Genomic DNA, 27,373 nt, shown 5'->3' on the forward strand with positions numbered 1-27,373 from the left:
TTTGTTGAACAGGGTGTCCTTTCTGGGAACGTTCCGACGCGTATTTCGCCGGTGTCGCGGAAAAAAGTCGATGTCAGAGAAACAGAACACATCCCTATCTCGAGGTGTCTTCAGAGTTGATAGGAAAGAAGAGCGGAAATTGCACTGGATTCGGACTGGTCATCGACGCTCGGCCTGAGTTCACACTTGCTCATACGCGTATAACGCCCTGTTGATGGCTAGTTGTCGACAGGCTCCCCGCGAACGCGCTTCATTTATGTTTTTTCTTCTGTAGAGTTCCTGTCTCATTGGCGTCTTATTTCTCTAAATTGTCTTGCTCATCGCCACGTGCATATCGTTCTGCGCGAATTGCGACTCTGTCTCGAGAGGTGTCGCTGCGTACCTCGCCACCGGCGATTTGTTTCTCCACACACGCTTAGTATGAAGGTGAAATCGACTAGACTGAACAGAAAAAAGGGGGCAGCTCCCCTCGAATCTTCTCGGCCTCCGCGAAAGGAAGCATTTCGCGTTGGAAGTCTGCTTGGGTCCCCGTCCCGCGAAACTGAGACCAAAACCACCCCTAGACAGAGCTACGCCGACGTCGCGCGGTGTGCGGGAAGTCCGGGGAGCATCGGCGATGAGTCGTCACCTTCTTGTACGTTGCTGCAGAAAGTCTCAAGGCGACAATTCGGATCTATGAAAGGCCAGCGAGACGAACCCAGAGACTCTGGAAACTTGGACCTCCCCTGTGTGCCGCCGCTGACCTACGCAGACATCGTCAAACGGCCGCAGTCCCCTGGGATCACTTGCGAGGAGCTTGCGGTTTCAACAGGACAGACGAGAACAAAGAGCTACGCCGAGGTCCTGGCTCTCTCCAAGGTTGAGGATGAGACAGAGAGGGCGACGGAACTTTGTTCTGCAGTTCGCTTGCCTCGAAAACGCGGTCCCGAAGAATTCCGCGAGCCTCGCCTCCGATCGACGCACATCAAACCGAGCGCGGTTGCGCGACATCAGCCGAGTTTTCTCTCCAGGGAAAGGAATGGCGGCCGTCTCTGCGACGCAGACTCTGAGTCCTCGCTCTTGGAGCAGCATCCCGTCCTTCTTAGCTCTCGGAGTCGACGAAACCGAAAGCGCGCGAGCGTGTCACGGTGTTGCTCAGGCGTCGACAAAGCGCACGGGAACACTTCCGGTACAAAGACGCAGAGAATCGGGGAGAGTGCTCAAACCTGGCCGCATTACCGAGCTTTCCTCGACGATACTTCAGCCGTTATCAACGCGAGATTGGCCACAGGACTCGCCTGTTGCCTCCTCAGTCCTCGCCACCAGTCCCCCGAGGACCACACACATCGCGGACTCACAAGCAGACGCTTGCCCGTTGAAGAAAAACCGTGGCTTTCCTCGGAGGCATTCTCTGGTGAGCCGTCTTTCGACGGCAGTACGTGGACGAGCTATTTAGCAGATCCCTCCCAAAGGGTACATCCCGCGACTTGTTTTGACAGTCTTACTGCGGGAGAATGGCAAGCAGCTGTTGCCATTTCGATGCATCTCTACGCATTGCACGATCAGTGCGTTACCTATCAAAAGCGCAGTTTTGTCTGTGTTCCTTAACGCCGCAGCTCACTGGCTGTGATCGTGGGGGAAGGAACACAGAAAGGACAGGAATTCTTCCCTTCCACGAGGAATGCGGTGCTCGTGTCTTCCAAATCGTGGATTCGAGTTGATCAGAGTCGTGGTACGGAGCGGCAACTCAAAACCACAACTGGGATAGAGACCCGTGTGACCATCTTGTCGCTCTGCGCACAGGCGTTACGCGTTTGCTTCCTTCATTTTCCTCAGCTGCCAGGAACATCAGAGTGGGACTCGCAGTGTTGTTCGGGTGAGTGACAGTCTGAGGACACTTGATTTTTTGGCTACTCTTTTTGCATCGTCCCTGTTGTCGGCTGCCAAGCTCATTTCTAGGCAATGCGACCGGTATGTGCCAACAGTACAAAACGCCTTGTAAACTGAAGGTCAACAACCTACCACGTTTCAGCGCCTCTTCGTCTTGGGAACGACGCCTTTCAATGTCTTGCGCACAGAAGAGACGTAGATGACTACTCGGCCTAGATGACTTGCAGTCAACAAATACATGTGTTAAAACCCTGCTTCCAAACGACGCAGCGGCACTTCATTTTACAGACTCACAGTGTTAGAAGCATCCAGCAAAGATGAAGTACGCTTGTCGTTTCTCCCGCTGAGCCGCCGATGTGGACGAACCCTTTTTGTACGCTTGCATACATCTGCGGACTTGGTGTTCACTCTCCTGTGCGTAACAAGACTGTGAATACATCACACCCAAGAGCTCGTGAGATATCAGCACAACTCCAAAAAGCCACCACCGATGATGAAGTCGCCTTCTCTAACGACGTCACGCAGCATTCAGAGGAGATCTAAACGCGAAAAGAAACTGCAGCTGTGTTTGCGGCAGCCCAGTGGCATCAGAATCCAAAAGCCTCGGCAGTTTTTCCTCGTTCACACGCAAGGTAAAGAATACACGGCCGTTCGGCTTTGACATGTCCATAATTCGGCGCATTTGAGTCGCCGAGGGCTCGAATCCCCAGGAGTAAATACGGATCTAGCTGCAGTTTCCATTTCTCGAGTATGGAGCTTGGTTGTCTAGAGAAATGCATATTGAAGAGCCACGAGTGGTTTAGCTCTCGATGGTCGTTGTCTACTAAATCCATGTTCGCCTGTGCTTTTCATGATCCTCATGTTGAGTGCATCAAGTCTGACATCTTTCTTCGCCTTTTTTCGCTGACGTTCCCACTCGACGTCCTTGAAACGCACTTCCTCGTCGCCCATTCAGATGGCCCAAACCGAAACCTGCTCAACCGTGAGTGCGTTGGACTGGCATCACTCTTGACGGTCGGAGAGGTCGGTAGCTGAATTCCGCGACATAATCATAAGTCTCACTGACACACGAGGCGAGGAAATCCTTTTTGTCTACAGTAGGCTGCTGACTTTCACATAACTTGTGGCTCCGTCAGGGTCGTCAAAAGAGAGTTCCGTGCGTGGCCTTACTAAACTCCATTCGTTCGCCTGCCCAGCACGCGTTGTTCAGAAACAACCACTCCTGTATGCAAGGGTAATCTGTGCTACAGTAACTCAATCGGTGTAAAAGTGAAAAGGGGTATTGACGGCGATGTTGACTGTGTACAACCAAAGTGTCTGAGCAAGCGGGCATGGTCTAGTGGCTATGACGTCTGCCTAACACGCAGAAGATCCCGAGTTCGATCCTCGGTGCCCGTATTCATTTTGAATTAGGAAGTCGTTTTTCGCCCATTCCTCTTCCTCTGTAACCCTGTTCCTGTTCTCTAGGAAACGGATCGATTCTCGAACACCAAACGTAACTTTTCATTCGTCAGTTTATGCTGTGACTCCAGTTCTGCTAGGTCGTACCATGCGCCTGCTACCAGTTTTGCTGTGCCCTTGAACAGCACATTGTCGCAACGCTACGCATGCAGATTCCATCGCTGCTGACGATCGACTTCACCTGTCCGACGTCGGATGTTTATCGCGATTTCTTCCTTTTCCAATCCAATCCTTCAATCTGTCCAACATGTCCAGGAGAATTTGCAGATTTCGCACCAGAGGCCTTTCAAACGTTCTTTGTAGAGTCAACCCCCGCCCCCCGCCCACGCTTTCGAGGTGAGTGTCCTGCGAGGAACTCGGGACGCGCGAGGCACCGTTTTCTCGTTTCTTCCAGCTCCACGAGTTTCAGTCTGCATCGCCTGCCTTCCGAATGGCTTCTGCCTGTGTTTGTCCTCATTTCAAACTGCGGCGAAAACCATTCTCAGTTGACTGTCTTTGAGAGAGACTCTTTCCACGGCGCGCGCTGGCGTCTCGGTGAGGAGTTGACGGAGAATTTCAGGCGGCTTTGAGGCTGGTCACTTCCGGACAGCGAGCTTAGTCCTACTCTCGTTGACAAATCTTTTCCTAGAAGTCACGACGGGGCATGCGACACCGGCGTCATCGTTCGAGCTGCAAATCTTTACGCCGGTGTTTTCCACTCGTCTCTCATTTCTGTCTCTTCTCGAGATAGAGCCATGGCCCGACGCAATCTTTAACATTCTGGAGCACGACGAAGCGCTCCGTCCCCTTTCTCCGCAGAGATGACCAACGCTCCGCTTCCGTTCAGCTCAACCAGATGCTGAGAGGCAGCAGCCGATGCGCAACGCGTTTCGCCGATGTGGCTGTGCAGAAAAACGCTCTTCCAAGATGTGACTTCCAACTCTCTCCAGTCAACTACTTCGTCACTTCTACGAGACGAGATGCATGCCCGTTTTCCCCGAAAAGCGACCGCGACCGGTCGCCAGGGTCACTGGAGACTGGGTGGCTTTCGGCGTCTACGAAGCCGTCGCGGGTGGCTTTCTACCAGACCTTCCCGACGGAAACTGGAGCTCTTTGCCGAGACGAAAAACGCGCAAAACAGGATGTCGCACGCGCCATACGAAACGGCAGCTGCTGGCATCAAACCGTTTCTGAGAGCCCGTGGAGTTCGCGCGTACCGACGCCCGACCCGGGGACGAAGGCAAGACAGGAGCGCTCCTGCATGTCGAGAGCACCGGAACGGAACGATCTTTCGAAAAGGTCCTCTCGCGTCCTCAGCGTGGATTTAGAGAGCAAACGCGGGAGAGAAGTCACGCGCAGATTCAACGCACATCTTCGACGTTCCTGCGAAGCAGAGAGAACGAGGGGAAACGCGCGACCAGTGCCTACGGACAAACGTCGGGTGGGCGTTTCGGGTGTACCTACACCCGAGGACGGCGGCCTTGGGGATGCGGCCGAGTCAGAGGGGGAGTCTTTGTTTTCTTTTTCCGCGGAAAACGGAGCGTGTGACCTCGAAGCGCCTCCCAGGAGAGAGCGTCCACGTAGAAGACCTCCAGACGTCGAGGCAGCTGCGTTTTACGGAGTCGCGCCTCCTGCACTGGTAGCGACTCAGCGTGAGAAGCAGTCGACTGCGCAGTGGGTGGATCTCGGCGGCGGCAGATCGCCTGGAGAAGAGTCTTCTCGGCTGGATGGCCCAAGTCGACCGACAGCGGGGGGAAAGGCGAGGCAACGGGAGGTCGACACTGCAGGCGACTTGGCAGGTTGGATGGCCCTCAGGTCTGCTTCTGAGCAAGGAGCGTTCGGGCGTCAGACCGGAAGGGAGGCGAGAGCGACACAGACGAGCAAAGTGAACTCTTGCAGACAGACACGCACAGACGAAGAGAGGCTCTCCTGGACGACAGAGCACCTGCGGAGAGCGGCGCGAGCGGAGACGAGAAGTCGCCGGCAGAAAGGAGAAAGAGGAGACGACGCGCATCGTCTCGGCGATGAAGCGAGGGAAGCAGAACTGACATCTGCGCCTGGAAAAGATGCGCAAGAGGCATCGGCTGTGGCGCATGTTGCAGTGCTTTTCAAGAGGTCCTTGAAACAGCTTCTTGTCCCTGTCATTGGCCCCGCCTCTTCCTCGTCTGGCGCTGCCGCCTCTCAGGCACTTCCGAATCTGTCTTTGTCTGTTAGCGGATCGGAATCGCTCGAGGTTTCTTCGTCTGCCGTGAAGAAGCCTCTGCTTCTTCGGTCGTCGTTTCCCCTTCTCTTTGGGTTTCTCTACCAGATGCAAGAGCGGCAAGCGGCCTTTGTGTCTCAGCAGCGGGAGCAGAGACTGCAGAGCATGCGCGACGCGACGCCGTCTCCACCTCGGACGCTCCGGCTCGCGCAGCGACGACTCTTGCAGCTGCAACGCGAACTTGCCAGTCTCCGCGAAGAGCTGCAGACCCAGCAAAGGAGTCCCGAGAGATGTGCGGATGCCCAGGCGGAGAGACATGCGCTTCTCGTTCCGCCGATTCTCACTCAGCAGCTCGAGCAAATCCTCGTAGAAAACGCCGACAGCTTCTCGCTCGTCGATCTCCACCTTCTTCTGACCCTTTCCTCTGCACAGGCGCAGTTCGCACTCTCGCTGCGGCCTTCGGGTGGACGCGCATCCGAGCTGTTGGACGCGAGACTTCGCGCCTCACCCGCGGAGCCGCGCTCGGGGGGCCGTGGGGTCTTCGAAGAGGAAAACGCTTCCGTCGCTCGCGCGGCAGCTGTCGCCTGCTTCGCCTCCGAGCCGCTGCAAACAGAGACACTTGAAAAGGTCTCGAGAGGTTTTTTACAGGGTCTCGGGAAAGATGTGTGGCTTCTGCATGCGCTCCTCTCGCCTCGCCTTCTCGCGCGCGTCAGCCAAGTCGCGAGCCGCAGACTGAGGGAGCTGCGAGGCGCACAGCGCCGACAGTTCGCAGACTTTACTCGCCTTCTGTCTCTCTGTGCTCTGGAAGCAGCGCCCAAGGGGGCGAGAAAAGAAGAGGGAAACGAGGGCGACTTGGAGAAAGAAGAAGAAAGTCTTCAGGGCGAAACGCAGAGCGAACTAAGGAGACCAGTGGATGGAGACCTTGGAAGCGGAATTCACTCTCTGCATGCTATGGAAAGGCCCGAGTTGTTCATGTCGATGGATTCCTGCTCGGAGTCGCCCATCAGCCTTTCACACAAATCGCGAATTCAAAACGCCTGGCGAGAAGGACACCGTCGAGATGCGAAGACAGTCGAACGTCTTCTTCTCCTCTTTGTCACGCTCCACACTCGCGTGGGTGCCCTCACCTGTTCTTTTGCCCCGGGGTCTTCTTCTTCTCCGTCGTCTTCTCCTCGTTCTTCTCCTTCCCCAGTTGCTGCTGCCTCCTCTTCTGCCGGTGCGTTTTCCGGTTCGCAGCTCATGGAGCTGGCGCTGGCAGCGCAGAGCTCTCTGACGAGCGGAGACTTGCTGGACTCCCTTTGCGACTCGCTTCTGTGCTTGCTCACCACTCCCTACGAACTTTCGTCTGCAACTCGCCTCCCTCCCTCTCTCTGCAGAGCCGTCCCCACACCTGCGAAAGGGAGAACGCAGACAGAGGACCGCGGCGACCGACGATGTGAAGAGGGTCGAAGACGAAGCGAAAGCGAGGCAAGAGCAGTGTCGGACAATGGAGACAGCGCGCGCCGCAAGGGCGAGAGCCTCGGTGCCCCACCAGCTGCATGCGGGGATGCCGCAAAACTCTTGAATCGGCTTTCAGACCCTCAGACGTCTCGCGAGGAGTTTGAGGAGGCGGAAAAACCAGCGAGCAACGACGAGAGAGAAGAGGAGAGAAGAGAACAGAGAGGAGACGAGCGAAAAGAAGAGAGAGGCGACGATATAAGAAATGAGGCAGAGGAGGAGGAAGGGGGTAGGACCAAGATGCGTGGAAGCAGCGAGTTCGTTGCTGAAGAAAGTCTCAGGAAAACAGAGAGAGGGCGATTTCGAGGACAACAACGGATAGAGAATCATCTGGAGGCGAGTGCTGCGGAGCCGTCTGGAGACAGTGAGACTTCGGGTATCTTGCCAGTTTTTACGGAGGGAAAGGGGGAGGCAAAAACTGCCGCTCCCATCCTTCTTCACCCTTCGTCCCTGTCGCGGCTGATCCTCGTTTTCTTCACTCCCTTCTTTCAGTCTGCTCTGGAGCCGTCACCGTGTCGCCAGCGCATGCAACGTGGTGTATGCACACCCGAGAAGGCCCTTGCGCTCTGTCGAGCTGTCAGCAGTCAGGTGGAGAGGCAGCGCGAGAAAATGAAGGCGACGGACTTGCAGAAATGCGTGTCTTCTCTGCTTATCTTTCGCGCGATATGCCGGGCGTCGGCCCCAGCTCCAGAACAGAAGAGTCTGAGAGATACTTTTCATGGTGCAGCTGCTTCGACTTCGTCACGTGAGATTCGCGTTTCTCCTTCCCCTTGTTCTTCTCATTCTTCGACTTCTTCTTCCTCTGCTTTTTCTTCTCCCTCTGCTTCTTCTGCTTCTTCTTCACTTCCTCCTCTCTGCACAGGCAGTCAAGAAGCAGCCAGCGGTCCAGGCCCTACGCGCCCTTCCCTCGCCTGCGGTGAACAAACGGCTGACGAGAGGAGGGAGCGTGGAGAAGAGCAGACGGTTGAGGCCGAGAAATGGAGAGCACAGTTTTGGGGAGAACTGGACGGACTTGCAGAGTGCCTTGTGTCTGAACTTGTCCGCGAAACCAGAGACACAAGTTCTCTTCCAGAGTCGCTGCTGTCGCAGTCTCGGGGGTTCCTCCTGGAGCGCGTCAGCGAGACGCAGAGGGCGGGCAGAGGGAGATCCGAAGTCCCCACGGAGTCACGAGAGGAAGAACAGTTGTGTGGAGAACAAGAGGAGAGAAAAAAGGTCTGGCTGCTGAAGGAGATTCGGCGACTCCTTCATTCTTTGCCCCGCGCTGGACCGCGTGGATCCGAGGAACCAGAGGAGGAGCACGGGGAAAGATACGCGTCCACATTCGACAGTGAAAACAAACACACAGAGAGAAAAGAGATCGATTTCGAAGGGACACCAAAGAAGAGAGAGGAGACAGGAGAAGGCGACGTTTTTGCTGGAAACGCAAACTGCGGCCTTTCCAGGGAAGCCTTGCCTTCCTCGTCCTCTTGTTTTTCAGGGTCTCTGTCGTCTCAGTCTTCCAAGAGCTACCATCCATCTGTCTGTAAGCGTTCTTCTTCGCCTTCTTCTTCTGCTTCATCTTCTTCGCCTTCTTCTGCTTCGTCGTCTTCGTCTTCTTCTTCTGCTTCGTCTTCTTCTTCTTCGTCTTCTTCGCCTTCTTTTTCTGCTTTTTCTGCTTCGCCTGTTCCTCCGTCCTCTTTTCCTTCTTCTCGGGTCCTGTCTCCATCAGATTCTTCTTCGCTTGCTTCCCATCTGTCTTCGTCTGCCTGCGGCTTTGTTGTGGAGAGAAGCGGCGCTTGTCTCGCTTTTTCTTCTCTGTTTTCTTCGGTGTTCCCTTCCTCGATTTTGTCGCACTCGCGGAGCCTGCGCGGCACTGCTGCCTCGCTGGCGGCTGTACGTAAGCACCGGCGACGGATGCAGCAGCCTGTCCACTTCCTCGCTCACTTTGAGAAGTTCCGGCGGAAACAAGAAGAGAAGAGTCGCGAGGCGGAGCTCCTGCGCGCGTTCGGCAGGGTGCTCCTCGCGCGAGCGAAGGTGGAGGAGAAAAGGCAAACCGCGGATCGGAGAAGCTCGAACTTGGTGAGGCAGTGCATGTCTGCATTCCTCGAACAGCGAGGAGACACCCGCCTGATGGATGCGCTGCTTCTCCCCTCCCTCTCGCTCTGTTTCCACCTGCAAGTCGCAGAAGCGAAGAGGCTGTCGAGCGAGAGACTCGCTCGGAACTCTGGACGACTTTGCCGAATCGAAGGACGCCGACGACTAGAGCATGACCGCGAAAGACACGGAGAGACAGACAGCGAAAACGAGACCGACAGGGGCGCCCGGGGCACTGCAGAAGAGTCCCGAAGCGTTCCCAACAGCGAGTGTAGAAGAACCATCGAGAGACATATTGAAGGCAATGGTGAGCAAGAGAGAGGGAGTCGAGAAGCGCGAGCGAAGGAAGACGACGTGGACCAGGAAGACCTTCCGTTTGTAGGACCTGTCGGGGTGCTGAAAGAACTGCAGCAACTTCTTCTGTTGCCACCCGAGAGCTGGGAGCGACACTTGGCCTCGCGTCCGCTGCTGCGCCTCCTTCAACTTCTGAAACTGTCTGGACGTCACTACACTGGCATATGCGAATTTCTGACGAACAACGAGGAGCTGCTTCTTCTTCCTCGACTCGCGACAACGCAGGGCGAGCGCGCGAGGCAGCGAGGAGTGGACGGGAGCTGCGCACAGTCGATTGCAAATGAGCGGGGCGACGGGGCGCATGCAGAGACAACGAGGATCGGAAGGAAAAAGTGGAAGAACTCTTCTTCCTCGGAGGCCTCGCGAGCAGAGAGGCCGTGGAGAAGACAGGAAGGAGTCTTGGGAGAAGGAGGAGAAACCACGGAGATCCACAGAGACAGGACAGATGCAGCGAATGCAGAAAGACACAGCAAAGACGTTCACACAGAGCCTCTTGTCGTGGTGCTGCAGACGAAGAAAACAAACGAGAGAGAGCGTCGCGATAGGTTGGAGCGTGAGGAGGTGAAACAGAGAGAAGGGAGGACGACGCTTCAGTCAGCCGAGGGAACGAAGGATGTGAACGTGTACTTGGGTGATTTCAACGCTCAAAGAGATTTCCGTTTCTCGCTCAACATGCGAGATCCATTGGGAATACGTACACTCAACAGCCTCTCCTTCCTCCCTTTCGCAGTGGCATCCGAGAGGCGTTTGGATGCATTTCTCCTCACCTTGATTCGAGTTATTCTTCTGCAGCTACGCCAGCTTCCTGCGGCTTCTTGTCCTCGGTCTGCTCGATATGACGATATTTCACATTGCCATACCCCTCTCGATCCTTCTGCTTCTCCTCCTTCCTCTTCGTACTTTTCTGCCTCTTCTTCGTCTTCCTCTTCTTCCTCTTCTCTCCTGTCGTTTTCGTCTCCCTTGGATCCTCATTCTTCTGGGGCTTCTCCGTTGTCTGCTTCTCCTCGGTCGCCGGCGGTCTTTCAGAGTGTGCCGCAGTCCGCTGCCCTCGGAGTCGGCCTGTTGCACGCGCTCGCGCTGTTGACTGAGCAACTCAAAGCGAAGAACGTTTCTTCCTCTCCTCTCCAGAGAGAGGGAGACAGCGCAATTCTCTTGAGACACCTGGCGCATGCAACGGGAGAGGAAGTCCTTCAGCTGCTTCTGCCTGGCGACAGACTGTCGAAATTGTCACTTCTCCACTTTCTGCGTCTAGTCGTGGCGACCAACAACCTCTTTCTCTCTCCCTGTCTTCCTGCATCTCTCGCTGCCTCAACTCAAGGAGTTGTCCTCTCAACTGGCCGAGGCGGGGGCTCCGATAAATCCGTTGTCCCTCAGAGTCTCGAAGTACCTCGCGCAAGACCGCCTTTCGCAGAAAAAGAGGGGAAAGAACTCGTGTTCAGAGGCAACCTCTCGCGAGACGAAGAAACAAACGAAACTCTCTGGACGCGTCCGGCACCGGCGCTCTCCCCGGGTGTGCAGAGACACCTGAGGGCGCTTGCGGCGACGGCCAGCTGGCTGCTCCTGCCCGAAGAAAGTCACAGGACGCAGCCTTCTCCGGCGTCGAGGGAGAGAGAGAGAAACGAGGAAGGTGGAGTCAATCGCTTTGCAGCTTCTGAAAAACGGATAGAGGTCTCTATGGGATCCGAACGAGATGGAGGCGAAGAGAAATCCACAGCTACGGGTGCAGGGCGACGAAACGCGCAGGCAAGAAGACGGAAGATTGCACGAGAGGCGAAAGAGTGTCGAGGAGAGAGAGCAGGCGAAGAAGCGTTTGAGACAGAAAAAAAAGCGAGAAAAGAGACAGAAGTTCCGGCATTCTGCGCCGTACCCCCAAGTGCCCTGGCACCTCTCACGCGCTCCTTTGCTGAGGTGTACAGACACCTCACTCAGCTGTCTGTACACCTGAGGTCTCGCGACGAGTTCGCGCGTTCCTCGCTTCCTCGACAGTCGGAGTTGCAAAGAACTGGGAACCTGGCCGGGATCCCGGAAGGAGACTCATTCCCTGTCTTGTCGCCAGCCTACGAACAAGAAGTCGACATGGTTGAGGTCCTTCGAGAAGCCTACGAGGAACTTCTGCTCCTCCTCGCTGCCGCCGCACTCAGCGCTCAGAGAAGCCTCACCCAGACCCAGTGGAAGACCATAGGTGTGCAGACACACCCCATGCGTCCCCTGTTCTTTTTTATAGATGCCCATCGAACGTTTTCTTCTGCAACTCCGAGTGACCCCGAAAAGAATTCTGAGGCCGTGTCTGTTAGCTCTCTTCTGTTGTCTCATTTCCTTCGAGTGTTTCTTACTTGGATGCATGCATTGCTGATTACGCTCTTCTCCAAGGTGTACAGACACCAGACAGTTTCTCTAGCTGCGTCTGCGCGTTCTCTGTGTCTGTTGCGACGATGTGAAACGGAGACCTCATCGACTGAGTTAGTTCAGTGCAATTTCGGGGATGTTTGTCTGTATGCATTGACCACGATAGTTGTTGGCAGTCTAGACGGCGTTGTCGCTTCTCAGGCTCTGTGTTCTGCGGGAGGGACGAGGCTGTCGAGACACTGAAGTCAGTGAGAGGCTTGCTTGCGTGTCTGTGAGTACCGGTTTGCAGGTCAGGCGCTTCTCTTCAGTGTCTGTACAGCCGAGTTTCTGCCTTTCTTCGAGGCGACGCTTCCCCTTTGTCGCCGAGGTGCCATCATCGAGCCGCGCGAAGAAACGGAAGAGAACGACCTCTCGGCTTCGCTTCTCGACGTGGACGCCGCTGTCATGGATCTTCTTCTTTTTCTTCGATTTCTGTCGCGATGCCCTGCTTCCGATTCTCGCTCTTCTTCTCCGACTTGCCTTCTGTCCTCCAGTTCTCTCGCCTCGTCCGTTTTCCGCGTTCCTCTCGAAAGCGAAACGGAGCAGGGGCGACGGGACTCAGAAGCAGAGAAAGAAGAGGGCAGAAACACGAGAGAGAGCCTGCGGAGTCGCGAGCAGTGCAACAGAGAGAGAGGAGGCTTTCGCTTCTCTGTCTCCCCGGAGAAAGGACGGAGCTTCGCTGAGAGAGATCTTCCTCCAACAGAGAAGTCTTGTAGAAGCAGTGAGGAACTCGCAACGCAAACGGTGGAACGGCTGCTGCTTTTGGTGGACCGCGAAGGCGCCGCTGTGAGGGAAAAAGCTAAGCAGAGACGTCGCCGCGAGGATGTCTTGAAAGGCGCAGAAGGAGAAAGGCACCCGGAAGCGACAGAGAAAGAGACGGAAGGAGGCTGTTCAGAGAAAGAGGGCAAGACTACGCAGCGTCAAAGAAGAAGAGACGTCTATCTACAGACCTTGCGCCTCCTCGGAGGAGAGGTAAGGAGACCACGAAGCACTTTACAATTCGGAAAGTTTCAGAGATGATTGCTCCCTAAACGATGGTCTTTATTGTGGTCCTTCTTTTTTGAGTCCGCAGAGGAGCAGAGGGAAGAGCCGTTGAGGAGAAGAAGAGACTTTCGATCGTATTATCGGGGGGGAATCTGGCATGAAACAAGGAAACGAAGGAAGGGACGAACGATTTGAACTGGGTGTGTCCGACGGTGATCCTCGCTCCTCTGTAAGCGAGCGTCTATCTGAAGATCTGAAGACCCCACGAACGTTTTGAAGCTGTGAAAATACCCTGTTCACTCTGGTTTTCCAGTTTTATGATGTTATGCATGGCTCTCACGGACTGGGGCTTCCGTCGGCACCGGACTTGTTGAGTGAAGGTTCCGATTTCGCCTGATTTCTCGATTTGCATGTTGTTGCAAGTCATTGCTCAGTGCAGCGGCAGAGCAGTGAGATGAAAGCTGCTTCCTGCTTGACTTGGAAGTTCAAAAGTTCTCTTTTTTTTCTCGCAGTGCGACACACATCTTCTCGGCCAAGTTCTCAAAGGATACCTCAGGGCGGAGCGCGTGGAACGACGCGAGGACAGAGACAGATTCTTGCGTCTGAAAAGAAACGCTCTTCACACGCTTCTTGTGCTCTCTTCTCTGGACGCGTAGTTCTTTTCTTCAGTGGCAATCCACTAGACACACATGCGGTCAACTTGCTCTGTCGCCTGGGTCGTTCCATCTCGTACCGTCATTCTCTAACTTCTTCCGCGTTCCTCCGCTTTCGCTTCTCCCTCCACTTCTTCGGTCTCAGAAGGTTGTTCTTCAGAAAGAAGCGAACTGCCAGGATCTCGGCCTTCTTCTTCCTCTCGGTGTCTATCTCTCTACGTGGACGCCTTTCTCGTTCCTTTCGCGCTGCGTTTCGTTTCTTTTTCAAAAACGGACGGCATGCGGTTCGCATTCCCGCCGTGAAGCAATCGAAGAATTTCCGAAGTCAAGAAGAGCGAACCTTCTGTCATCTCCCCTGCCTTTCTCTCAGATCCCTTCGCTTCTTTGTGCAGGGTTTTGGAGAGATTGAAATTCCTCGAGAAGCAAATTCGGAGGTGCCACTGGAAGGCAACCGCTGCCTCCCACAACACTGGAAACGCACTGGAACTTTTCAGCATTTTCGCTGAACGGAAAATGCAGCAAACCTGTGAACTCGCACAGCTGTAGCGACGAGCACTACCCCGAAAAACGACCCTCGAGACTGCATGCATGCAGTTCATGAGGAACCGGAAAGGAAAAAGACACTTTCCCCGATCCTTCTCTACGCATCAAAGTCGAATTGAATCTAAAAACGAGAGAAATCGATTTGCTTCAAACTCTGAGTTCCAAGTTCTGCGAATATCCAAGCACCTACGCGGCTATATCTACATATCTACATATATATAAACGCATGGATGCATCATTGTATAAATATCCACTTCTCCATATAGTGATAGATGTGTACAGACTCCGATGGATTTCAACCATTCTTTTCTTGAGTCTCCGCTGAATTATACTTCTATTTGTACACGAATAGAAACATATATATATATATATATATATATATATATACATATATGTAGTAGTGCGCACGGGGTGTCTGTACGCCTGAAGAGGTGAGACAACTCGCGGAATTGGGTGGGGTGGCGGAGAGAAGCGACTTCGCTTGTTTGTCACGCAGGGGAATTTCTTGGAAAAAGTCAAATCTTTATTTCGGAAGCAAGGTCTCTCATAGAAGGGGAGCGACGGAGCTGGAAATCCGTCGAGGAGACAAGCGACCCGGCATTGACACCGCCGCGGAGAAGCGAGAGAGACAAGAGCGACAGACGAGACGCGAACGTGAGAGAAAACAACAGAAGGAGGATCCGAAGAGGGAACGAAACAGACACACGAAACCGATATGAAAACAGGGCAGAGGCGCATGTGAAGGAAGCGAAATGGACGACAGAAGAGACAGAAGAGTGATGGCGATGCTCAGTAAGAAACTTTAGTAGAAAAACCAAAGTCACTTTGCGCCTTGAGTGCGAATTTTGACACAGACAAATGTGGATTCTTTCTTCCACGAAAGGGAGTTATCCTTCATTGTTTTTGCGATCGCAAGCCTGCTCTTTCACCCTTTTTGAGTGCGTTTCTTCTTCGGCGCGCGGGTTCCACAAGACGGAACGCGCATGCACCAATTTCCGCGAGCCATTGTCCATCCCAGACAACTCCGAAGATCGACCTGGCGATTCCGAAGGACAAGGAGGGCGATGAGAGAACAGCCAGCCCCCACTGAGTTTCCTGAGAGTCGACCAAAAACAAGCGCGCGAAGTCGGGGCGTTCTTCTTCTCCAAGTTCTTTCCCGACTTCGACAGACGCGCATACAAACAGGGGAAAGTGTGGAAAGACGTAGCGCAGCGTAGTGCTTATGTGCAGAGGAAAAGCGACCTGCTGATGGCGCGTTTTCAGGCGCGTTATAGGAGCCAGATTCTGCGATAGAGAGTCGCTGTCCTGTTCTCTGAGAAGGCCTCGCGCGCGGCGTTGCAGACAGAGACAGATCGCTCTGGATACGAGGCAGGCGATCGCGTCGAAAAACAGGATATCCCGACGAAGGAAGACGAATACCACTTGTCTCAGTTCATTTCACCTAAAACAAACTCGAGCGCTACCCAAGCACCGCGCAAAGACACACAGACTTCCCAGAGGTCCTGCAGGCTCCTGCCAGACAGCTCTCAGGTGAACGTTTTACGCCCCGCGCCTCGAGCACGAACTGCGAGCAACTCGCCAGCGGAGACGCGGTGGAGACACAGAAGAGAGGTCCTTCGCGTAGATGACGAGAATTCGAGATGAAGCTCTCCCGCTTCGTCTCGTACCCTCTGCATCCTACACCGAAGCTCAGTACGGCCGGGCGCTCTGTCGCGGTCGCCTGTCTGCTTCCAGGTACTGCGCAACTTGCGCCTGCATCGCTGCATGCACAGGGATGGAATCCGGAAGAAGAAACTGGTGAGTATTTTGGAAAGTTGATGGACGCGTCTTGTCCTCGACGAAACTGCAGACAAGAAGGTCAAACCCCCGTGATACGAAGGCAGGCTGCGTTTCTACGAGTTCAACGTTGCTCAACGACACTCGAAGAGATGTAGTGACTTTTTGAGACGCTGGGAGAATCTAAAGAGCTCCATTTCCAGGATGTCAACAAGAATGAAGACAGAAGTAATTTGTCGACACAAATGTAAAGTCCTGTAACGTCACTGTACGAAACAAATGTAAACCGAGGTGGACAGCGAGACGGGGAAACGCCGAGTGCGTTCCGGCCGTCCTCGACGCGCTCAGAAAAAAAGTGCTTGAACGGACGAACGAAGAGAAAAAAGACGAGAAAAGAACGACAAGAGGACAAAAACCGAGTGCTTCTTGCTGCCGGCAACAGCATGTTTGTTCTCGTAAGTTCAAAGGGTAATATCTGGTTGCTTCCGGTGTCTGTACATTCACTCGAAGAGGCACGAAGAGAGACAGAGAGACGCCGAAGCAACTGTTGAGAGGAAAGAGAGAAACGCGAAAAGACTTTTTGCGTGGAAGCAAAGAAGTATCGCCTTCGATTTTTCGCGAGGTCCTCGCTGACAAAGGAAACCACTGCCAACACAAGGGTCCCCCGGCGAAACAGGAAGACAAGAAAAGAGCGAGAAGAAAAACGGAGAGAAGAAACAGAAGGCAGCGAGGAGGAGAGAAGAGAGAACGAGATCAGAGAGAGAGAAAAGAAAAGGTGAAAATGGGGATTGCCTACCCGCGGTGAGGTAGTGTTCTTCTCCCTTTTTGAGGAAGACTCGCAAGTACCGACCCCCACAACTGAATCCGTTCATACCACGGATCGCGTTGACTGCCTGCAAGACCGGCGGAAAAACTGGAAGAAACGAAAGAGCTGCACAGGGTCACTGCATGCAACACTGTCTGACTTGTTAGATAGAAACATTTTAAAAACGCAACATGCTCCGTGGAAACCGGATATCTGAATAGGCGAGGTCGATGTTTGCAGACGTCTGAAGATGCTCGAAAGAGCCTTGCGTTTCTTACTGAGAAGCTTCGGGGACATGCTTTCTAAAATACCTGTTGTCTCGTCTTGCCTCTCCACATCTCCAAAAACTCCCAACAATGAAACGAAAAAACTGCATGCACCGAGCACGAGCAGCTTCGTTAACGCGTCTGTGTCGCAGCATGTTCTCTCCCCCACTTCAACTGCATTTCATAAAAAGCTCTTCAAAACCCCCAAGACGCCTTCTCTCCATTTGCATCAAAATGTGGACGTCTCTCGCTCGACCCTCCGACGAGAACTTTCTCAGATCGCAGAAGACGTAAACGAAAGCAACGCCGTTTAGCACTCGCGCGAGAAGCGAATCGACGCTCGTGCAGCCCGTTGAGTCGGGAGCCTTTCTCTGAAATCTTTACCGCTTGAGAGTTGTCGAAGGAGACGAATCCAAATCCGCGGCTGTTTCCCTCGGTGCCTCTTTGAATCCGCGCAGAGAGAATGTTTCCAAAATGTTGAAAGTGTTGAATGAGGTCGATGTCATTCCACTCGTAGGGCAGGTTCGCCACAAATACATTGCTTCCTGAAGAAAAGGAAGGCAAGTGATGTTCAAGAGAGCCATTCCACTCGCAGCAAAGAGGGCAGTGCAAACGCATTGCTTCCCGAAGGAAAGAAGAAACGAAAAAAAGGGGGAAAGTACGAAAAAGAGAAGAGAAGAGTTCAAGCGAGAGTAAAAAGGCAAACACACCCTACACCCTTCACATAAGAGACCTCGCTGTCGCACGCAAGGGAAATCCGCTACGCAGAAAACTGAAGAAAGTGAGTGCATGAAAGTGCCCACGCAAGAATGAGGGAGGCCGAAAAAACTCTGGAAACGAAATACGAGAAAAGGAAAAGCATCGCGAACGTCTACCTCCACTCGAAACTCCGTCACGCTCGACGTCGGCCACAAACGCAGCTCGAGACTTCTGCGAAGAAATTGCCTGTTGCCTTTGTCTCGGCCTGAAAACGCGCGAGATCTCTAGGAACAGACAGAGCGAAGCGCCTCACTGTTCTTCTTGCCTTCAACTCACCCGGAGGACCGAAGCGCGTTGCCGCATGGTTCACAATGCCCACAGAAGCAGGCCTGGAAACCACCACCGGGGCCGGCTTGTCAAAGTCCTCCGGTTTCTCCCACTGCGTGACACCTGAAATGCACGCAAAAAAGTGAAAAAGTATGTAGAGACAAATGCATATATGAATATATACATACATATATGTATGTATGTATGTATGTATGTATGTATATATATATATATATATTTCTCTAGTTTCTGTCACTCGATTGCCGTATTTCTCAGTTATCTATGCAGTCACGTTTCCACGTATATCTCCATCTTTCACCTATATACAAAAATTTCGCTCTCCTTATCTACCGTCGTTCTCCATGAACCTCTTCCCACATGTTCATGGTTCTGTGATTCCAGAACTCTTTCTGAAAATGAAACTCTGAGAAAGCTGAAGCATCGTCGCGAGCCCAGAGACTGTTGAGAGCGCTGGATGCGGGCCCTTTTTCTGTATTGCATGCGTATGCAGTCTCCTCCAGAGAATCACGCACTGCGCACCAAGCTGCACTTCTGCGAAAAAACCAAGGAACTCGAAACAGGTCCGTACCCGTAGAGGTATTATAGTAGTACGCGTATCCCTCAGGTGTGAAGTATTCTTGCCACACTGCAAAGAAGCGAAGAACAACAGAGGAAAAACAGAAAACGTGAGAGGAAGACACCATCAGGGATTCACACTTGAGAGAAAAAGCAAAGACGGAAGAGCCTGTTTCTCGACTCAGATTGGTTCAGGACGTCTCCGCTGTTTCCCACGGTACAGCCGCGTTGAAACCGCGTTATGCACTTTTCGGTGGTCACTCCAGTTGACCAACGCAAGGCATCGAGAAACGAGAAACGGTTATCGAGGAAAAGAGAGGAAGAACACAAGGAAATTTGAGAGACAAGAAGACGGTACAACCGAGAGGCGAGGCAACAGACAGAGACATCTGGAAACAGAGTTTCTCTCCGGAACCAGCAGGTGGCGATGGAGACAAGGATACATTCGACTGTCGCACCAGCGGCAGGAAAAGAAACACTGTCACGGAAAGAAAAAAGCCTGCAGGAAGAAATAAAGAACAACAGGCGTGGAAGACAGACCCCTCCTCAGAGGAGACGGCGGAGGGTCAGGTCGACCTCGTGCTGCTTTAAAGAAGAAGGAGAGAGAAAGGCGTGAGAACAATTCACGCAGGAAACTCCACAGAAACTGGGCGGCGAAACTGGCAAAGCCAAACAGGTGCAGGAAAACACAGTTTCCTGTGTATTCTCCGATACAGTTTTCCGTTGTTCTCGTCTCAGACCTGCGCGCTCCTTTTCTTCAACTAGCGTGTGGTTTTATTCGGAAACGAGATGCGGTTTCTGTGAACTCCAGCGAAAAGCAATCTCACCCGATGGCCCAGGAGCGGCGCTCGCAGGCTTGTTTTGAAAAGAAGTTGAATTCGAGCCGGGCTTCTGGTTGGCGAAGCGCACCTCTAGCGCGGGGCCTGAGCTGTCCTGGAAAAAAATAAAAGATGAAAAGGAGTGAAAATGGGGACAGAAGAACAGAGAAAGACGAGAGGCGATGGTGACGTAGAAAGCGAAAGGAAGAACAACAGAGGTATGAAAAGAAGGGGGTTTCATTGAAGGCAGACAGGCAGCTCGAAATCGTGGCAGTTTAGGCGCGGCAAACAATTCGAAGCCTTCTGCACCATTTACTTTGCGCTCACACCTGCAGGACCTCTCGGTAATTTACTCATCGATTCCTCTTTCGACCGTTCTCTCCGTTTTCCAAAGTGCGAGAGACTACTGCTCGACCGAAACACTCAGCGAAACGTCTCAAGAGAACTTGAGGCTGGATGAACACCGACAAAGGGACCGCAGACCGCACCACGCGGCCTTGTTCCTGCCTTGCTAAGATTCTTCACTTCCTCGCTGTTTGCAGGTTAACAGCTTAGCGCCAACAAAGACGGCGCCTGGTCTCCCCACCACCGTTTTTTCGACTCCGCATCCCTCCGGTTTTCAGTTTCTCTCTCCATGCACTCTCAGGAAACGTTTTTTCGGCTTAGGGTGAACTTCGCTCCGACACCCCGCGTTTCGGCTGTTCTGTGTCTTTGCTCGCACATTGAAGAGATGCTTTTCATTCAAGGCCTCGATGGCATTTTGTGCGTCGTAGACCGTCTCGTAGGTGACGAATGCCCAGCCGCGATCTCCCTCAGTTTGATCCTTCATGTAAAACAACGCAGTGACGGAGCCGTGTTCCTCCACCTTCTTCCGGAATTCTTCCTGAGAAAAACGGCAACTCAAAACCTAGCGGACTGTGGAGACGCGAGGCAGCCGCAGAAACGAAACAGCAGGGAAACGCAAAGTTTCGAGAGATCGAAAAAACGAAAACCACATCAGCGAACGCGATCCCCCCGCACAGCGACACGCGCGCCTCGGAAACGCCCCGAAACCCTCTCACCGAGAAACTCACCAACGTTAAAAATTCCGAAAATACAAAAAAAACATTCCCTTACCCAAAAAAGAACCACGCACACCCTAGAAATGCCTTCAGCCGTACACTTATATATATATATATATATATATGTTTTTACATGTATCTAGACCCTAAACTCGATTTTCTGCTCACACGCCATAACTTGGATCTGGCGAGCAAAGACTTTCACGACCTAAGACGTTAGTCGAATGCTTCCCCCTCCAGCGCATGCTAGACAAAGAGCGATTTCCACGGTTTGTAGGAATCTGTGTCAATTTCAGTCTGACCCTTGTATGCATACTTGGTCTCCCAGTATCGAGCGTTCTTTCCACGAGTGTTTTTCGAGACTCTTAAAGATATTGTCTTTCTTTTTCTGAGTCGAACCCACTCCCGAGAAAGTATCCCGCGTCCCCCGTTGACAAGAATGAAAAATCTTTCGACTCTTGGGCATGCAGTACGAATCAGGTAACAACTGAAGCTCGAGCGCTGTTTGAGCAAAGGAAACGACCACCCTTTCAGCGTTTGGAAGCACTGGGACCTTGAAAAAATTGAACGAGTCTGGAGCTCCCTGACTGGAGCCCCTCACACGGTGACTGTTGGTGTAGAAACGGCGATGCAGGATGTGCAATTCCCTTTCGCGACTAGACTGATACGCCTGTAGGTGATACGAGTTCACTTTCCACGGCTTCGTTGCGCGTCGTTGATGTGTTTGAGCTCGGCTTTTTCGTGGGTGTTCCCCGGTGTACAGCTGTAGGTTTTTCTCGAGCGGTTCACTATGGAGCGAGCTGTGAAGCGAACAAAGCCGCACCTACTCAAAACGGAGAAATACTTGCAAGTGAAACAAGCGTTTGATCGTCAAACACTTTGGGCTTAGTCACAAGTGTGCAGCGAGCTTAAAAATAGATACACGCAACTCGGCAAGCCTTACTCGATTTGCAGGAGCAGCATAATGTCACGATTCGAGAAGGCTGCGTGAATAAGACAAAGACCACGGGTTCGAACGCGCGAGCGCGACAGACCCATCCACTTTTAGAGTGGACCTGTGTGTGTAGACTGCGACAGAAGAGAGCTGGAGCAAGTTTGGCATCCGCTAAAATGTGACGGAACGGAAACGAACACGGAAGGTAGACGAAAATGACACGATGATCTGAATGGGGAGGCAAAGCTGCGTACTCAGAAGACAATACAGCCACTCTTTCGGTTGGAAGGTTTCCACGCAGCAAATCACAAATCGCTTACCTCCGTGACAGTGTGGGGGATGCTTCCCACGAAAATTTTCTTGGTGACTTTCTCCATGGCAAGCCTGCTCCTATCTCAGAGTGAACTTCGTTCTAAGGAACTGCCCTGCCCCGGATGGACAGCACTGCAGAAAGCGCCCCCTCATGAAGCAGGCGCAGAAACCCGTTTCCCTAAATGCCAGCGCGGGGTAAACACGAGAGACTGTTCGCTTGCAAATACAAGGCCGTCAAAGAAGACCAAAGAAAGAAAAAAGGGCGTTTCACAATGGACGCAGCTTCTTTCTTCGGTTGACGTCGCTCTCTGGCGCAGCGAACGGTGGAAAAAAAGAGGGTAAACGCGTCCACGTTAGTAGACGCTCGGGTCCTGTTTGCGGGAACGAGGATTTTAGGGCGTCTCCTCAATCTGCGAGGAAGAAATAATTACCGATTTGGGAGCTTGTATGGGTAGGGGAGGAGGAACGACTGGCTCAGAATTCCCTTTGAGATCGAGACGCTGACTGGGATGCGTCACGTTCCTTTACGCGGCACGACACTACGGAAGAGACTGTTCTCGCGATTTACAAATAGGTCCTCTAGTTCAAGGAAAAAACACTTCTACTTCGTTACGTCTTCAGTTTGCTCGTTCACAGACTCGAACACTTTGTGAAAAAAATCGCAAAGACGGCTGCGGCCGGTGACGCGATGACGTCGGCGTGGTCTTCAGCGGCCGTGTCGCTTTTTTCGGAACAAACGAAACGGACATTCAGCGCAGAAGAAACGTGCAAAAAGAGGACAGATGTATGCGTGGAGAAAAGCGGAAAATTTGCTCTAGTTCCGTTACTCAAACAACGACCTCAGCGCCACCGAGTTGGAGCTGCGTATACAGGCTGAAGAGAAAGGGGCTTTGCTCTCTATTCGGGGCTTTCGATGCAAGCAACGAAACCAGTTGTCTGGGAGCGGAATCGATTTGAATTAGTCCTTACCAGAAAGTCGCAACTCTCACGCCTCCTCGTACCGAATTTCTAAGCGCGTCAGTTCACAGACACGGACAATTCGCTGTCAGAAGGAGCCGCAACGCAGACTGGGCGGGGGCCGAGCTGGAGTCCGTTCTACAAAGCCACAAGACCGCGAATGGTCAGCACCTCGTAAACAGGACAAGCGAAATCACTCGCTTGAGGAATAAAGTGCGGAAAACGAAGATATAGATTCAGCCACTCACGGGCCATATGCGGTATGAGCGAAGTTTTGCGTTGTACGCTGTCTGTGCATGCTGTTGATCCAAACTGGAGGCAAACAGAAGTGTGACCCGCTGTTCCTTCGGAGTCGATTGTCCGAAACGGCACTAACCTTCCGCCTTTTACGCAGAGACAGGAAACTTGCGACGGGTTTTCCTGTTTAACTTTTGTTCCCAGGGGACGGGGACAGGGCAGTTGCTGTTAGCTCGAGGAAAACTTTTTGCTTGCCTCACAAGTTTACACAAGTTTAGATACATTCGCGGGACGTCCCCGCACCGAAGGAGGAATCGAACCCCTGCGCCGCTAGGCGCCACGTGATTTGAAGTCACGCCCAGCCACCAGGCCAGCTCATCGATGCACCGTTCCAGTGGGTCCAAAAGTGTCGTGGTGAATGTTTCATATTTGTCCATATTTGTCAAAAACTTTCAAAGTGCCTTTGTTCGTCGCAACGTGTCTCACAGTGAACAGTGAATGTTTCACGTTTGTCAAGAGTTTGAAGGTGACTTTGTTCGTCGCAACTTGTCTCACAGTGAACAGTGAATGTTTCACGTTTGTCATGAGTTTCAAGGTGACTTTGTTCGTCGCAACTTGTCTCACAGTGTATAGTGAATGTTTCACATTTGTCATGAGTTTCAAGGTGACTTTGTTCGTCGCAACTTGTCTCACAGTGTATAGTGAATGTTTCACATTTGTCATGAGTTTCAAGGTGACTTTGTTCGTCGCAACTTGTCTCACAGTGTATAGTGAATGTTTCACGTTTGTCAAGATTTTTAAAAGGGAATCTGTCCGCCACGAGTTGTTTCGCAGTGTGGTAGTGAATGTTTCACGTTTGTCAAGAGTTTGAAGGTGACTTTGTTCGTCGCGAGTTGTTTCACAGTGCGTAGTGAATGCTTCTCGCCTGTCAAGATTTTTTAAAGTGACATTGTTTCCCGCGAGTTGTTCCAAAGTGTTTTGTTGGTTTGTCAAGAGTTTTTCAAGCCCTGTGTCGTGGAAAGAGTGCGAAGTTTCCTCGTCAAGAGTTTTTGGCGTGGTGGGCTCGCATGGGACCTAGTTTGTGTTTAGATTCCGTTTCAGGTTGCAATTTCGGCTGTCGCTGAATATAACAAGAGATGGCGCTGATTGCCCTGTTAGAGGTATTGTGCAAATGTTTTTTTGGCTGTAGCCATATGGAAGTTTATGGACTTCATGAGAACACTGCGGAGGTCACGGGGGGGGGGGGGAGGGACGGGGTGAATGGAGGGATCGTCTTTAATAAAAAGACGATCCACTTCCTCCAACCGTTCTCCCGCCGCAGCATAACGACTCTCACTGCCTCAGTCGGTATTTCTGGGCAAACGTATTCTCACTCTCTCAGCCGGTGAGCACCGGGTCTCTGTACACAGTCGGGAGAGAGAAGTGAGGTTATGTGGTGTCACACGGGCGAAACACGTGAAAAACAGCAGCGGCGTCGGCGTCAACGTATGTGTAGAAGGAGTGGGGAAAGCACAACCTACTGCGTGGCAGCTGTCTGCGGGTACGTTATGGTTCATGGGGTGGGAAGCCCACTCATTGCTTGTTGAGCGCTGGAGGTAGGCGAGTTTCTCTGGCAAGTTTTTAAAAGTCACACGGGATGGTGGACGACTCGTGGCACGCATTCAAACTGAACTCCTTTCCTGTGCTGGAGACGACTCAAAGGTTTTGGTTGGGCTTTTCGGAACTCCATCTGTGTCCCGCGATAGAGAAAGGAACTATAAAGGTCAAGTTTTAACGATAGTACCTGCGTGAAAATGCAAAATGCCAGCGGGAGACTGTGTAGCTAAACACTCTGTGTAGCTTCCCGAAGATGCCACATCCGTGTGGAGATGACGACAGAGATAGAGGTATCGGCGTGCGACATGATGGACCTGCACCCATCCATTCAGTTTTCCCATCACGCGAGGAATCACGAAGTTATAGCCAAGTCAGTTTCTACTGCAGTGAAATTTCACCCAGGCGCCTCTGAATGCGCGGGTGTCGGGCAGCGCAGTGGGAAGCCAGAAACGCAAACCGTGTCACTGAGTTCAGTTTCAGACAAAAGAAGAAACGCATGCTTGATGCCTGTGCAGTCAGATAGTTCAGCTATACGTCGGGGATGCAGATATAGTTCGGTCTAGCTCTGCCGGCAAGACGTATAGTTGCTGTCGCAGCGTAGAAGTCAATACGTGATCTGTCAACGATACTGCTACGAAACAGCGGCAGACAATGGAGGGCAAACAAGCAGGGTAAAGACTCGCTATCCTGCAGATAATGAGGCGGAAACGCAACACGCTAGAACCGTCCGGATATCACCTTAACCGCTTCCCATACACGTGCTAAGATTCGACTCCTTTGCAGAGGGCGCTAGAACTGGTGCTGAATTAAGTGTAGAATTTAGTGCCTGTATGCGGCGGACGCTCCACGGCCACTCGACGTTTCCTTGCCCTGTTCATTCCCTTCTTCACAGCCTCTTCGAGAGCGTGTCACAAAAAACCCACTAGCGCGAACAAATCGCTTCAGTGTACCGAGCTTACATGTCTAAAACGTTGACGAGATGTCAATGACTCCAGTGATCACGCAGCTGTGACAAGAGTCTGCAACAGTATTCTTCTGTAGCAGACTCACCACATCATTACCAGGCCATCCAGCGACGAGCCACTCTAACTCTCCGTGCCCCGTGCTTTGCAGTCGTCTGTCGGTGCCTCAATATAATTCCGATCAACTGCCGTTTGATTTTGTCGAATTCTCGAAAGCAGCTCGGACCCAGGCTTCCTCCCACGCCCTCTCGGCGTCAATGAGTTGCTGCCACTCCTCCACTGCTGCTTCACGCAAGGCGTCGACAGCCGCTTTTGTCGAGTTGTGTTTCGGTGCGGACGCTTCAGTAGCTCCTCGGGTATTCGCAAGTGGTCCCGTTGCTTCTACTTTAAGCGTTCCTGAGGCGTCCGCGCGTGGGAAAATCCCGGGGCCGAGAATCTGAAGCACATTTTCGGACGAATAACACAGTAGACAAACGAAGAAGCAGAGTGCGAGGGTCACAGTCCGGCTGCGTCCAGGCAACGACCTCCTAACGCTACTCTCGCCTCGAGTTTCAACCATGGCGCCACTTACGAGACACAAATAACGATTTCAGGGATATGAGCATGTCGTCACCACGCGCAAAATCTATACGCGTGTTCCTTCAGCGAGTGACGCTGCAGTCTGAAATCAAATGCAGATCTCTGTAGGTACCCTCGCTCTAAATTGCCCAGCATGGAGGCTTTTGTGAAGGCGGCTGGTGCAATCACATGTGACAGGAGGCGAGGGCTTCCGCATGCAAGCATCAGCTGAAGAAAGCAATAGAAAATCACCAAATAAAAAATTTGCAGATGGCCTGTCACACGATCGTAACGAGGTTTGAGACGCGCGTGTGCGCCCACTCAGTTTTCCGTTGGACCCGGGGTAGAGCGGGGAGTTACCAGAAATGGAGACGTGTCACACGAGTGTATCATGTGAAATGTGTCATAAAAAGAGTACGCCAGAAATTTGACGCTCTGAACCCAGATGTTTCCACGTTTCGGTTTGGAAGGCGCTCCACCCCATGGTCAGCTCGTTGACCAGAAGGTTGCCACAACGGGGAAACTTTCAACGGAGGAAGGTGAAATACGTGGAATTTGCAACATACTTTGGGGTAGTCGCTTCTGATTTGCCACCTGACAACATTTCGTCCACCCCGCAGCAGTTGTTTAAACCTATTTCCCACGACACATCGAAAACGCGCCGTACAATCGCAAACGGAAGTACGCCGATATCCTTCAGATGCGCTTTACCTCCTTTTTCTGGCAAAAGGGGAGGCCCGTGTTTCACGCATCCTTAGAAGAGAGCATGAATTCCTGTCTAATGCCGTCCAACCTAACGGCCAAACTACAGTTTCTAAAATAGGATCAAAGGTGACCCTCACGCACTGAAAACTACAGTTTGCTACAGCGGCCTGTTGCGCCGTGCCGGGCTTCGCAGTCTCCATCAACTTTGTGTATTCTGTATCTACAGATTTGATTTCTGGTTCGCAGTCGCTAAGCTTCCACACATGTGATGCTGCAGTTGAAATGCTAGAGGCTGCCTCTATTTGAAACATCAAATCGATCACGTACTTCTTGTTTGGGAGGGTAATGTGGATGGCATTGAAGCATCGCCGTTTTCTTGTGTTTTCCGACGCACTCCGAGATTTTGGTGACGGCTCAGTTAACCGTGAAGACAAGATGTATTTGAGCTGCAGCCTCCAACTGCACAAAAGAAAGCTAATCTGGAGCTCTTCGCTAGTGACTTTCCATGGGATTTCACGAGTGGCCGCCAGACTCTGTTCAGCCGCATTGAAACATGTTGTTCTCAAAAGTATCTCATCGGTAGGCGTCTGCGCTGGCTGTCGGTTTCTCTCCTGCCGCTGATCCACCTTTATTTGCTCAGGTAAGATTCTCGTCGAAACAGTTAAGGTCTAGTTCTGTGACATACCCAGGATAAATCGAGGACAGCCGAACTGGCCCACAGTGCACTTTCTGGGTTTAATATGGTACGCGTCATGAAGAACTCCTCTATCTCTTCCTGCGTTTATG

At 52.5% G+C, this 27,373-nt stretch overlaps 3 protein-coding genes and 2 non-coding genes across 5 annotated transcripts; 3 read left to right on the forward strand and 2 right to left on the reverse strand.

The window, feature by feature from the left end:
• The first annotated feature begins 95 nt into the window (after window positions 1–95).
• On the forward strand, window positions 96–1,954 carry TGME49_321390 (hypothetical protein). The gene has a single exon (XM_002371639.2). It carries the CDS (start codon window positions 421–423, stop codon window positions 1,585–1,587), a length of 1,167 nt encoding a protein of 388 aa, XP_002371680.1. The 5' UTR covers window positions 96–420; the 3' UTR covers window positions 1,588–1,954.
• A 1,240-nt stretch (window positions 1,955–3,194) lies between these two features.
• TGME49_321380 lies at window positions 3,195–3,267 on the forward strand. Its single transcript has one exon. It is a non-coding gene; the product is annotated as a tRNA-Val (tRNA).
• An 898-nt stretch (window positions 3,268–4,165) lies between these two features.
• On the forward strand, window positions 4,166–13,458 carry TGME49_321370 (hypothetical protein; the record flags this gene model as incomplete). Its single annotated transcript, XM_018783018.1, has 3 exons — window positions 4,166–11,615; window positions 12,069–12,790; window positions 13,315–13,458. 3 exons carry the CDS (start codon window positions 4,166–4,168, stop codon window positions 13,456–13,458), a joined length of 8,316 nt encoding a protein of 2,771 aa, XP_018638397.1.
• A 968-nt stretch (window positions 13,459–14,426) lies between these two features.
• Window positions 14,427–27,359, reverse strand: TGME49_321360 (clustered-asparagine-rich protein). The gene is made up of 8 exons (XM_002371637.2): window positions 21,581–27,359; window positions 19,987–20,148; window positions 19,275–19,380; window positions 18,461–18,517; window positions 17,881–17,994; window positions 17,230–17,390; window positions 16,571–16,667; window positions 14,427–15,758 (listed from the first exon to the last, which is right to left on the reverse strand). The coding sequence occupies exons 1-8, from the start codon at window positions 21,635–21,637 to the stop codon at window positions 15,688–15,690; spliced, it is 825 nt and encodes a 274-aa protein (XP_002371678.1). The 5' UTR covers window positions 21,638–27,359; the 3' UTR covers window positions 14,427–15,687.
• Window positions 23,065–23,151, reverse strand: TGME49_321350. The gene has a single exon. It is a non-coding gene; the product is annotated as a tRNA-Sec (tRNA).
• Window positions 27,360–27,373: the final 14 nt, after the last annotated feature.

The sequence above is a fragment of the Toxoplasma gondii genome, chromosome Ib (assembly GCF_000006565.2).
Source record: "Toxoplasma gondii ME49 chromosome Ib, whole genome shotgun sequence".
NCBI classification, from domain to species: Eukaryota; Apicomplexa; class Conoidasida; order Eucoccidiorida; family Sarcocystidae; genus Toxoplasma; species Toxoplasma gondii.

Excerpts from the sequence above, each read along its gene's own strand:
- TGME49_321390 (XM_002371639.2), top strand. The coding sequence starts at position 421 with ATGAAGGTGAAATCGACTAGACTGAACAGAAAAAAGGGGGCAGCTCCC.
- TGME49_321360 (XM_002371637.2), bottom strand. The coding sequence starts at position 21,637 with ATGGAGAAAGTCACCAAGAAAATTTTCGTGGGAAGCATCCCCCACACT. Across the intron at positions 20,149-21,580 it reads TCCCCCACACTGTCACGGAG|GAAGAATTCCGGAAGAAGGT; the intron begins GTAAGCGATTTG and ends CGTTTTTCTCAG. Across the intron at positions 17,995-18,460 it reads CTACTATAATACCTCTACGG|GTGTCACGCAGTGGGAGAAA; the intron begins GTACGGACCTGT and ends CGTGCATTTCAG.